The sequence below is a fragment of the Canis lupus genome, chromosome 17 (genome assembly GCF_048164855.1).
Source record: "Canis lupus baileyi chromosome 17, mCanLup2.hap1, whole genome shotgun sequence".
NCBI classification, from domain to species: Eukaryota; Metazoa; Chordata; class Mammalia; order Carnivora; family Canidae; genus Canis; species Canis lupus.
Window position 1 is genome coordinate 15,028,909 of NC_132854.1, and position 13,536 is coordinate 15,042,444.

General features: G+C 39.4%; 1 protein-coding gene across 2 annotated transcripts in view; it reads right to left on the reverse strand.

Moving 5' to 3' along the window:
- DNAJC3 (DnaJ heat shock protein family (Hsp40) member C3) overlaps positions 1 to 13,536 on the reverse strand; it is a 92,389-nt gene that overhangs the window by 5,222 nt on the left and 73,631 nt on the right. For both annotated transcript variants that reach the window (XM_072782601.1, XM_072782602.1), the window contains exons 10-11: positions 1,190 to 1,322; positions 215 to 363 (exon numbers count right to left, since the gene is read on the reverse strand). In XM_072782601.1, the coding sequence (XP_072638702.1) occupies positions 215 to 363; positions 1,190 to 1,322 (282 nt within the window). The remainder of the gene's footprint in view (positions 1 to 214; positions 364 to 1,189; positions 1,323 to 13,536) is intronic.

The window sequence follows — 13,536 nt, forward strand, 5'->3', positions numbered from 1 at the left end:
GGGCCGGGAATCTGGCCGGGGCAGGCCTGAAACTGGACTTCTGCAACTGCAAGGCCGGGGACCAGTCACCAGCTCCCGTGGGGTGGCCCGGAGCAGCCCGCCACCCCCCGCATGACACTGCCTGCCATGTGTCCTCCTACTGCAGAGCTAGCAGGCCACTGACCGCTGACTCAGCCCTTTCAGAAGCACAGAACATGTTAAAGACCAACAATACCTGGATCAGAGAGAACTTCTTTAGCAGCTGCTATGTCAATGAACTTTTTCTCCGCTTTTTTCTTTTCTTCTTCATTCTGGAAGTTATCTGGATGCCACTGCAGTGCTAATTTTCGGTATGCTTTAATGATTTCTTGCTTTTTGGCGTTTCTGAGCAGTATTAATATTATCAGTCATTAGTTAAGAAGTGGCCAACACACTGGCACAAAAAAACTAAGAGACACTTAAGATCCCACTGGCAAATTGACACTGGTTTCCCTAACAGTGCCAATGGGGTCATAGGCTGAATGCTTAACGTACAGTTCTGGATGATCATGAAAGCTGGTCAGCCTTCAGAATCTCAACGGGAAGAAATTACTTTTGATCTCTGCAATTTTCTCTTAAAAAAAAAAATCAGACCCATTTTTAAACTTTGCATTTCCAACTTAACCTGATACAATTCCTGGCATTAAAAGAGAGAGCTCTGACTCTGAACCACACTTTTTATTTTGCTTCTGGTTAGCTTACTTAGTTCTGGTGCAGACTGTGACTGAAAGCTGATGGCTCCCTTGCTCAGGGAAGGTGGATCTTGTATAAATTACCTACCTTCTGTCTATCTCAGTGGCTCTAAATTGATTCTCAAAGTGCCACTTTATTCTTAGCCTAGAGAAGTTTGCTCTCTCCTTCCGCTCTCCCCGTCCTGTCCCCACCAAAAGAAAGCTCCCTCCCCTTTATCCTTCCAAAAAAAAATCATGCTACAGTGTCCTACCTCTGTCACCAATCACTAATCTCCCATTGTCACAGTACTAATCTCTATAAAGAAACCTGCTTGTAACAAAATAGCTTCGTGATGTGATGTTTATGATGTGAAAGATGGTTAGGTTTAACCCATGACTAAAATTACATAGCAAGGAACTGAATCAGAGGAGAAAAATGAGCAACAATAAGCTTTAAAACAGTTGATTAAAAATAACAATGTAAATTTTAAATAACTCACCTTTTTACTCCCAAGATTTTATAATAATCTCGTTTCTGCGACTGTTTCAATAGCCTTTGTGCCTTTTCTAGACCTTCCCGAATCTGCTGATCATTTTCATTGTGTTCCTGAGCAGTTTCATAATCCTGAATAGCTGTCAAAATGTTTAAGATAATGCTGTCAAAGGAACTGTAACTTGTAACCTCTACTTATCCTGCAAGATTGACTCTCAAGTCACCATCCTGGCCCCTTCACTCTTTTGCCATTACTGCTAAGAGCCTAAGAAGTGGTGGTGATGATTGGGTTAGCCAACTTCTAAAAGGCATAATGAAGGCTGACTTTAGGTAGCTTTTTACTCCCAGTCAATTAAACTCACTGCTGTCTACCTGCCCACCTTCCCACATTACCTTTGCCACACTTCTGAGAGATTTTAAGATCTGTACTTTATACAAAGCAGTCTTACCATCACGACAACTGAACTGATTGTTACATAGGAAAATAAGACTATGGCAAAGAAAATCTGCACGGTCAGCTACGAGTCCACAATTCAGAAGAATCGGAGGATTAGAAAGGCAGCAAGAAGAACCATCAGCAATCAGAACATCTAAGTCACCCAAGGGCTTCAGCAGGAACTGTTACTTTTTAAGCTGTCACCCAGAGCAGATGACACTGTCCTAGTACAGGGAGTCTGATAACAATCCACATTAAATCTTTCTCAGATTTAATACTTTAGCATGCCTCAGCTTAGAATGCTTTAATATCTAGAACACAAGGCATCAGAATATCTGAGTCACAACACAGCAAACCGGAGACTTATCCTGAGAAAGGCCTGCTGGCAAGGTTGGTCCTGGCTGGCATCTCTGAAGGAGTGTTCCTGCCGTTTCCTGGTAAGAATGGCTCACCGTGCCTCAATGTTTGTACACTGTAGTTTATGTTAAACATGGTCTTTCCTTCTGGGAAACTTGAATTTGGGTGCAGTCAGGGCAGAAGGTGCCTGGCTGACCAACCCCTCATAAATGTCCAGGGCACCGGCACTCTAGCAAGCTTCCCTGGCAGACAGCACCATGCACATCTTGAGGAATTATAGCTTGTCTTGTGATTTCAAAGAGAAAGACTCTTAAAGTCTTCTACCTGCAATTCTCTGGATTTCGTGCCACCTGTCCTTTACCCTTTGCTGATGTTACTTTGTATCCTTTCAGTAGAATAAATCTGAGCCTGAGTACAACTGTATGCTGAATCCTGTGTATCCTCCTCCTACTGCATCACCAAATCTGGGAGTGGTCTTGAGAAGCAGACATCTCAAATAAGGGACTGTTGGATTCAAATTCTAGTTTTTATGGAAGTGCATTTCACCGTGGGGAAAAAACCTCTCTGGATAGCATGCCTGAGGATTTGTCCTGGCACAGCTAATCTTGGAAGGCATTTAAGAGACAAATGATCCTTCTGACATACTGCTGGAAGGTCACTAGCAGCCTAATGCCATGTCACAATGCCTAAGCCATTGCCCTCACTTTATCTCATCATGGAGGCATCAGCTGTTTTATCTCCCATCATCACAAGAATAAGTACAGGACAATAAGATATTTTGAGAGACACCGCCTTCACGTAACTTTTACTATAGTATATTATTGTAATTGTTCTAATATTATTAATCTCTTACCATGCCTAAGTATGAATTATGTATTATGGTACCTAGGTATCATTGGTATTATGTGTAGGAAAAAACAGTGTAGACAGGGTTGGATATGATCTGTAACCTCCATCCACTGGAGGTCTTGGAAGGTATCCCTTGCAGATGGGAGAATTACTGAAAGTAACCTGCACTACAGGAAAAAATGAATCAACACCACCTCTGGTCCTTGGAGGGTACATTTTAAGCTTTTATCCTAATTCCTGCCTCAATGCATTAACATTAAATACTAATATGAAACATTACTACAGTCACCCAACCCATAGTGACAACATAAAATACCTTTCCAATTTAGTACACAAAACTATCATAGAGAGTAGTGAGTTTTAACTTTAAAATTAATACCCATAAAATAAAATCAATTCCAATAACACTTGATACCATAACCTAGTAAGGAAATGTACTCTGAAGGAATTTAATACAAGAAGAAAATGTTTCAATACATGAAATTTTACTATTCATGCAAACTCTACAGTTAAAACAGGTTTATATCCTACCCTTTTATTAAAACTTAAGGTAGACACGTTTTTCCCTATCCAGAAAAAAAAGAAAATTATAGGCGGTTTCCTGCATTCACATCATTACAGGTAGGTAATTAGAAAATTAATATGAGTGATGCTTAAACTTCCCATAGACATAAACTAGATTTTAAATTATATTTTCTTAGATTCTATCCTCCAAGGAGGAATCTTCAGAGAAAAAGTAAATAATACCCAATTAGGCTTATCCTATATTAAGCAACCATGAAAAGTAGAATAAGCCAGAAATATTAAGGACCTGAAAAAACAACTACTACAAATTAGCCAATTCATTTTCTATCCTCTGAACCTAAAAAAAATCTTCCCATGTCCTTTTTCTTCCATATACCCCCCCACACACACTCAATTATTAAGGAACAATGCAAACAACTAGACCAAGATGGCAGACAGCACAGGAGTGTGCCTCCCTTACATCCCACGCCCCCACTGAAATAACAAACAAAAACATAATAGAAGCATGGCAGCACTAAAAACAGCAGACCAGAAATTTATGAAAGTTTTATTTTCTTTTATGAAAGAGAGGAAATAAATGGGATCATATTAATAACAAACCTAAGCATAGAGAACCACAATCCTAGCAAATTTGGGAGCCATTCATTATGGCCAAGGATCCTCAGTTGAGCACTTAGAAAGCAGGAGCAGCTTTAAGGTAACCATTTGTGAGATGACTAAAGAACGTCTCCCAGGCTTTCCCCTCGTGTGTGAAGCAGCTACAGCATTTAGCCCAGTGGGGCCCAAGACCAGCCTCTAAACTGAATAGGAGATATGAATATGGAGTGGCTCCTCGTGTGGCTGCACAGGGACCAAGAAGAGATGCAGAACCATGCCCCCAGGCACTCAAGATTTCTATGGCAGACCTGGAACAAACCAAGGAAAAACCGTTCCATCCAGAATTTAAATACACCAAAGGATTCCAGCCGATCAGTAAAGTGAGTATGGCACTGCTCATTTTGGCAACTGGGCAAGATGGCAAGTGCCACAGGGAAAGTCCTCCTGTGAATCAGTCCTACCCACTTAAAGCCTGCCCGAAGCTCCCCGGTGCAGAAGCAGCATCTCAAAGACAGACCTGCACAGCTGCAAATGACTGCCCTCTTTCACTCCACCAGTCCAGCAGCAAACCCCAGATCAGCTTCCCCTGAAAATATATCCAGAATTCCACTGCTTCTCACCATTTCCCCAATTACCACTGTGCTGCAGTCATTCATTAATATACCTGAACAGTTGTTAACAGCTTTATAACAGCTGTTCCCAGCTTTCATCCTTATTCTCCTAAAAGTCTATTCTCAGTACAGGGACTTGGAGAGCCTTTTAAAAAGTACATCAGACCCCAATATAAACATGCCCATGGAACACCAATCTTCTCGTCCAGCATATTATGCAAAACAAACTGCACAAGGCCTGCTAAAATTAGCTAATGGCAGCCATGAATCCGAGATGAGTGGGGGAAGCAAACAGTGAGAAAGCCCAATGGCAAGAAAAAAAAAAAAGAAAGAAAGAAAAAAAATCACAGAAAATGCCAGCAAAACATACTTTCTGTGTAGATGGACTCACCCTAAGTGACCGTATATGTCCTTTGCATAGTACAAGAACCATGAAATCCAGAACCAGACACAGTGGAGATAAAGCAGAGGCCTTACTAGGGGAAAGACAGATGGGAAAAAACAGAATACAACGAGACAGCAAATTGCCCTGGGCAGTACACCCCAGGAACCCCCAGCAACTATATGCTCTCTGAATGTGAGGGACTCAAGCGCAAAAGATACACCCCGTTGGTGTAGGAAAGGAAGAGGGCAGAGAAGCAGAGAGGGCATGGCCATTTGGAAAGGCCCTTTTAGCAGGAGGCAGAATGTCTGTGGAAACAGGCAGAGTATTGCAACTGTTAAATAGAGAAGGCTGCCTGTCCCCAGCACTCCCCTACACACACACACACACACACACACACACACAGTGCTGTACTCCCTTACACACCAGCATTCCCTTACACACACACACAGAGCACTTTCCCACAAATAGCTAGGGCCACGTAAGTCATTTTATGATCATTTTTTAAAAATGGTATGCAGCCTCAACTCAAGACAATTTTTTTTTAAGATTTTATTTATTTATTCATGAGAGACAGAGAGAGAGAAGCAGAGACAGGTAGAGGGAGAAGCAGGCTCTATGCAGGAAGCCCGACATGGGATTCAATCACAGGTGTCCAGAGTCATACCCTGAGCTGAAGGCAGCACTAAACCGCTGAGCCACCCAGGCTACCCACAAGACAATTTTTAAATTGAAACAGGAAAAGAGTGCCAAAAACTTACCTGATGAACATACATTAGAACATAAGCCAAATACATGAAAAATCTGAGCAGACATTACAGTATAACTTTTTCAAAACTTAACCCAATCATCTCTTTTAAGGGTACTCCCAAAGCAGGGTAAGAACTCACCAGAGATAAAGAAGAGATAAAAATATGAGTAGTCAATACTCAAAAAAAAAAGATAAAAACTATCATAAAAGGACAGATGAAATGAGATGGAGCCCAGGAAGCAACAGTATATGGGAAAAAAATAAGGACCTAACAAAAGGAAATGGAAATAGAGTTTAAAAAGACTAGAGAGAAAAGAACAGCTTTATATAACAAGTGGCTAGGAAAGTGAGAGGGCCCAAATATTGTGGTTCTTACAACCAGTGGGGCTTAAAGCCTGGAATTTTAGGAGTCAGCTTGTTTGGCTCTGGGAGAAAAGGCAAAGCAAACAGCCCGTGGAGACACAGCATGGAAACCGCGATCTGAAGAATACCTAGGGCACACAGTGGGCAGGTTACTTGCTCATTTCAGAGTGTGTCCCAGAGAGGCAGCATTCACGGAGACACCCCTGCCCCCTGCCCTCAGGATCAAAGGAAATGGTGGCCACCACCATTTCCCTGTGTGGTCCCAGCATAAGCACAGACCTGCAGGAACCAGTGCAAGACCAACACTTGCTACCTAACTTGCTTACACCAAGTCCCCCCAACGCTGTGCCCTAGAAGAACCATCCTTCAACCCAGTGGGGCAGGCACCCTTCCCCAGACCAGCACAAACCCCTGCCAACACTGCATCTTCCCATCTGGGTTTTGCAAGGCCTTGGTTCCAGTGGCAGTGGCAACAGGTGATATTTCACAAGCAGACTAGAGCACACCTAGTTAAAACTTAGGTCGGTACCAAACACTGTCCACAACAGGCAAAGAGAGCCTTTGCAGACAAAAAGCCTGAAGGATAAAGTGGCCAGGACACAACAGACAAGTACACACTAAAGACACTCCTGGAAGAGAAGGGCCTTGGGGAATGGGGCACATCACACAGCAGGACACTACAGGAGCTCTTCTTCATAAAGCCACTACCCTTAAGAACAGGAGAGGAAGCTGACTTTCCTCACACATAGAAACAGGCACCAAAACTTGGACAAATGAAAAAACAGAAGAATTATGTCCCAAATGAATAAACAAGATGAGGCCATGGCTACAAATCTAAGTGAAACAGATCTAAGTAACATGCCTGATGGAGAATTTGAAGCAATGAATGATCATAAGGATACTCACTGGACTTGAGAAAAGAGTAGAGAATATCAGTGAGATGATTAACATGGAGATAAGGAATAACATAGAGATAAAGGGCTCAACGAACAAAATGAGAAACACATCTGATAGAAAGAAGAGTAGGATGGAAAAAAGAGGAATAAATTAATGACCTATAGAAAAGTAATGGAAAGTGATCAAGCTGAACCAAAGGAAGAAAAAAGAATTATGCAGAACAAGAATAGACTTAGGAAACTCAGTGACTCCATCAAATATGACATTCATATTATAGGAATCACAGAAGAAGAGAGAGAAAAGGGGCCAGAGAATTTATTCAAAGAAATAACAGCTGAAAACTTCCCTAATCTGGGGAAGGAAATACATATCCAGATCCAGGAGGCACAGAGACTCCCCAACAAAAGCAGATCCACAACAAGACATACTGTAATGAAAATGGCAAAAACAGGGGATCCCTGGGTGGCTCAGCAGTTTAGCACCTGCCTTTGACCCAGGGCATGATCCTGGAGTCCTGGGATCGAGTCCTGCATTGGGCTCCCGGCATGGAGCCTGCTTCTCCCTCTGCCTGTGTCTCTGCCTCTCTCTCTCTCTCTTAAATAAGAAAAATAAAAAATAAAAATAAAATGGCAAAAATACAGTGACAAAGAAAAAATATTAAAAGCAAGACAAAAGGGATCCCTGGGTGGCGCAGTGGTTTAGCGCCTGCCTTTGGCCCAGGGCACGATCCTGGAGACCCGGGATCGAATCCCATGTCGGGCTCCCGGTGCTTGGAGCCTGCTTCTCCCTCTGCCTATGTCTCTGCCCCTCTCTCTCTCTCTCTGTGTGACTATCATAAATAAATAAAAAATTGTTTAAAAAAAAGATTAAAAGCAAGACAAAAGAAGACAGATGCATACAAAGGAAGGCTCATAAAGCCATCAGTGGATTTTCCAGCAGCAACTTTCCAAGCCAGAAAAGAGTGGTATAAGATATCCAAAGTGCTAAATGGGAAAAAACTATATCAAAGAATATTCTATCCAGCGAAGCTATCATTTAGAATAGAAGGAGAGATAGGCTATCCCAAACAATAAAATTAGAGTTCATGACCACTAAACCAGCCCAGCAGGAAGTATTAAAGGGGACTCTCTGACTGGAAAAGAAACACAAAAGACCAAAAAACACAAAAGAAATAAAAAGGAATATTTATGTAAGGAATCAGTCAAGGAACACACAAAATAAAAGGATACAAAATAGGACACCATATACCTAAAACATGGGGGGAAGAACAGGTTAAACTTAAATGACCATCAACTTAATATAAATTGCTATATGTGGAAGTTTTATACAAACCTAATGGTAACCACAAATCAAAAAACACGAATAAATATACAAAGAATAAAGAGAAAGAAATTCAAATATATCACTAAAAAAAACCCCAGCAAGCCAAGAAAGACAAAAAAGGATCAGAAAAAACTTCAGAAACAACCACAAAGCAAGTAATTAAGATGGCAATAAATACATATCTATCAATAATTACACTGAATGGAAATGGACTAAACATTCTAATCAAAAGACCTAGGGTGGCAGAATGGATAAAAAATTACGATTCACCTATATGCTGCCTACAAGAGACTCATTTTAGACCTAAAGACACCTACAGATTGAAAGTGAAGAGATGGGAAAACATTTATCATGCAAATGGATATCAAAAGAAAGCTGGAGTAGCAATAGTTATATCTGACAAACTGAACTTTAAAACAAAGACTGTGATAAGAGACAAAGATACTATATAATAATAAAGGAGACCATCTAACAAGAAGATAAACAATTGTAAACAGTTATGCACCCAACACAGGAGCATACAACAGCTAATAATGAACATAAAGGTACAAATCAATAATATAACAGTATGGGACTTTAACACCCCACTTTACATCAATGTACAGATCATCCAAACCGAAAATCATCAGGGAAACACTGGCTTTGAATGACACTGGAATGAATTTAACAGATATATTAAGAACATTCCATCCTAAAACAGAAGAATACACAATCTTTTCAAGTGCACATGGAATATCCTCCACAACAGATCACATAGTAGGCCACAAAACAAGCCTCAACAAATTTAAAAAGACTGAAGTCATACCATGCATCTTTTCTGACCACAACACTATGAAACTAGATGTCAACTCCAAGAAAAAATCTGGGAAGACCACATGCTACTGAAATAACATGCTACTATACAATGAATAATCAATAAAAGAAGAAATTTTAAATTACATGGAAACAAATGAAAACACACAGTTCAAAACCTTTGGACACAACAAAAGCTGTTCTAAAAGGGAAGTTTACAGGCCTCCCTCAAGATGCAAGAAAAATCTCAACCTAACATAATAACCAAAGCACCTAGAAAAAGAACAAACAAACAAATCAGCAGAAGGAATAAAGATTAAAGCAGAGGGCAGCCCGGGTGGCTCAGCGGGTTAGCACTGCCTTCAGCCCAGGAACTGATCCTGGAGACCCAGGATGGAGTCCCACACCAGGCTCCTTGCATGGAGCTTGCTTCTCCCTCTGCCTGTATCTCTGCCTCTCTCTCTCTCTGTCTCTCATGAAATAAATAAATTTAAAAAAGATTAGAGCAGAAATAAATGATTCATAAACTAAAACAAACAAACAAAAATGATAGAACAGATCAATGAAGCCAGAAGCTGATACTTTGGAAAAAAACAAAAAAAATTAAGAGACCTCTAGCCAGACTATCAAGAAAAAAAGAGAAAGAATGCGGAAAAAAAAAAAAAAAAAAAAAAACACAAATGAGAGAGGAGAAGTAACAACCAGCATAACAGAAATATAAACAATTAGATTATGGAAAACTATGTGAAGATAAATTGGACAACCTAAAAGAAATAAATTCCTAGAAACATAAAACCTACCAAAATTGAAACAGAAGAAGAAATGGAAAATGTGAACAACAACAAAAAAAAAAGTGAACAGATAGATTACCAGGAAAGAAACTGAATCAAGAATCAAGTATTGCCTACAAAAAACTCCAGGACCAGATGGCTTCACTAGGGAATTCCACCAAACATTTAAAGAAGAGTTAATACCTATTCTCAAACTGTTCCAAAAAATAGAAAAGGAAAGTAAACTTTCAGATTCATTCTATGAGGCCAGCATTACCCTGACACCAAAACCAGATTAAAACAACAACAACAACACAATTACAGGCCAATATCTCTGATGAACATAAATTCAAAAATCCTCAATAAAATACTAGCAAACTGAATCCAACAATAAATTTTAAAAAATCATTCAACATCATCAAGTGGGATTTATTACTGGGCTGCAAAAATGTGGTTCAGTATTTGCAAATCAACCAACATCCCATCAGTAAGAGAAAGGATAAGAACCATCTGGTCATTTCAAAAGATGCAGAAAAAGCATTTGACAAAGTATAACATTCATTCATGATAAAAACCCTCAATTAAGTAGGTTTAGAGGGAACAAACTTCAACATAACAAACACCATATATGAAAGACCCACAGCAAACATGCTCAATGGAGAAAAACTGAGAGCCTTTCTCTAAGGTGAGGTACAAGACAAGGATGTCCACTCTCACGACTTCTATTAACATAGTACTGGAGTGCTAGCTACAGCAGACAACAAAAAGAAATAAGAGGCAAATTGGTAAGGAAGAAGTAAAACTTCCACTATTTGCAGATGACATACTATACACAGAAAACCCAAGATTCCACCAAAAGACTGCTAGAACTGATGAACAAATTCAGTGAAGTCACAGGATACAAAAATCAATCTACAGAAATCTGTTGCATTTCTATACATCAGTGATGAGAGAGCAGGAAGAAAAATTAAGGAAGCTATCCTAAAAAATAATAATAATAATAAATTTTTTAAAAGAAAGCTATCCTATTTACAGTTGCATCCAAAATAATAAGATACCCAGGAATAAACCTAACCAAAGAAGAAGACCTGTACTCTGAAAACTATAAAACACTGATGAAAGAAATTGAAGACAACACAAAGAAATGGAAAGACATTCCATGCTCACGGGTTAGAAGAAGAAATATTGTTAAGATATCTATACTACCCAAAGCAATCTACACCTTTAATGCAATCCCTCTCAAAAATGCCAACAGCATCTTTCACAGAGCTAGAACAAACTATCCTAACATCTGTATGGAACCACAGAAGACCACAAATGGCCAAAGCAGTCTTGAAAAAGAAAAACAAAGCTGGAGGCATCAAAATGCAAGACTTCACCTTATATTACAAAGCTGTAGTCATCAAACCAGGATGGTGATGGCACAAAAACAGACACACAGATCAAGGGAACAGAATACAAAATCCAGAAATACACCCACATTCATATGGTCAATTAATCTTCAACAAAGCAGGAAAAAAGATCCAATTGGGAAAAAGAGAGTCTCTTCATCAAATGGTGTTGGAAAAACCTGGACAGCCACATGCGAAAGAATGAAACTGGACCACGTTATTACACCATACACAAAAACAAATTCAAAGTGGATTAAAGACCTAAATGTGAGGGACACCTGGGTGGCTCAGTGGTTGAGCATCTGCCTTTGGCCAAGGGTCTGATCCCAGGTTGCTGGATCGAGTCCCACATCGGGCTCCGTGTGAGGAGCCTGCTTCTCCATCTGCCTATGTCTCTGCCTCTCTCTCTATCTCTCATGAATAAATAAATAAAATCTTTAAAGAAAATAAAAGACCTAAATGTGAGACCTAAAACCATAAAAGTCCTTGAAGAGAGCGTAGGCAGTAATCTCTCTAACACTGGCCATAGCAACTTTTCTCTAGATAGGTCTCCTGAGGCAAGGGAAACAAAGGCAACATACACTATTGTAACTACATCAAAAAAAAAAAAGCTTCTGTACAACAAAGGAAATAATCAACAAAACTAAATGGCAACCTACCAAATGGAAGAAGATATCTGCAAATGACATATCCGATAAAGGGTTAGTATCCAAAATATATAAAGAACAGAGTCACAAGTATGAGCACCTCAATCCACCCCTCAAATTGAGAGACCTAGGATTCCCATTATCAATTTCTCCAGGAGGTTGTTTAATTGCCATACTTGTGACTCTTGTAAATCTCAACACCCAAAAAGCAATCCAATTTAAAAATGGGCAGAAGACATAAAAGACCTTTCTTCAAAAAAGACACCCAGATAGTCAACAGACACCTGAAAAAATGCTCATCACTTATCATTAGAGAAATGTGTATCAAAACTATAATAAGATATCACTCAAAGCTGTGAGAATGGCTAAAATCAATAACACAAGAAACAACAGGTGTTGACAAAAATGTGGGGGAAAAATGAACTCTCTTAAACTGTTGGTGGGAATGTAAACTGGTACAGCCACTCTGGAAAACAGTATGGCGGTTCCTCAAAAAGTTAAAACTAGAACTACCCTACATCCAGCAATCACAATACCAAATACTTTGGTATCTACCCAAAGAACATGAAAACACTAATTCAAAGGAATACATGAAGTTTTATGTGAATAGAAGCATTATTTACAATAGCCAGGATATGGAAGCAGCCGAAGCGTCCATGGATATAGATGAATGAATGAAGATGTGATATACATTTGTAATAGCATGTTATTCAGCCATAATAAAGAATGAAATCTTGCCATTTGCAATGACATAAATGGAGCTAGAGAGTATAATGCTAACTGGATTAAGTCAGAGAAAGACAAAATACCTATGAATTCACTCATTGTGGAATTTAAGAAACACAGCAAAAGGAGCAAAAGGAAAAGTAGACAAATCAAGGAACATACTCTTTTTTAAAGTAATCTCTACATCCAAGGTGGGACTCGAATTTACAACCCTAAGATTAAGAGTCACATGCTCTACTGACTGAGCCAGCCAGGCGCCCTTCAGACTCTTAACTATAGAGAACAAACTCATGGTTATGAGAGAGGAAGTAGGTGAGGGGATGGGTGAAATAGGTGATGGGAGATTAAGGAGTGCACTTGTCATAATGAGCACCCAGTGATTAAAATAAAAACTTAAAAAAAATGGCTAAGATAACCAGTTTTATGTTATACAAATTTTCCTACAAGTAACAATTTCAAAAAATTTATGGTACAGTCACACTCAAATTCAGGATGAATTCTAAACCCCATACTCTTTCGACTAGGACCTTATTGATAAATAAACTACATTCATTCATTCAGCAAATATATGACTGCCTGCTATGTGTCAGGCACAAGGAGCAGAGATGGATCACTTAAATAAAAGAGACACAGGTCCTCATATATCATATAGCTTAAGTTCTAGCCAATAAAACTGCTTATGTCATAAGGACATCTGAATCATCCTTATATTCAAAGGAGCTTTATTGATTATTTAGTATTGCTTCAAAGTCAGTTTGCTCCTCTCAAAAGCTATGAAAAGAATTACTCATATAGATCTGAAGAGCCTCCTTCATTTTTCATGTTTTCAGCATTATCCTCAAACAACAGTCTTATTTTACTTACTTTCTAGTGAGTGGAATCCCCTAATATTTTTCCTGATGATTCTGTCATAATCCCCAAATTAATCTCCATGTTC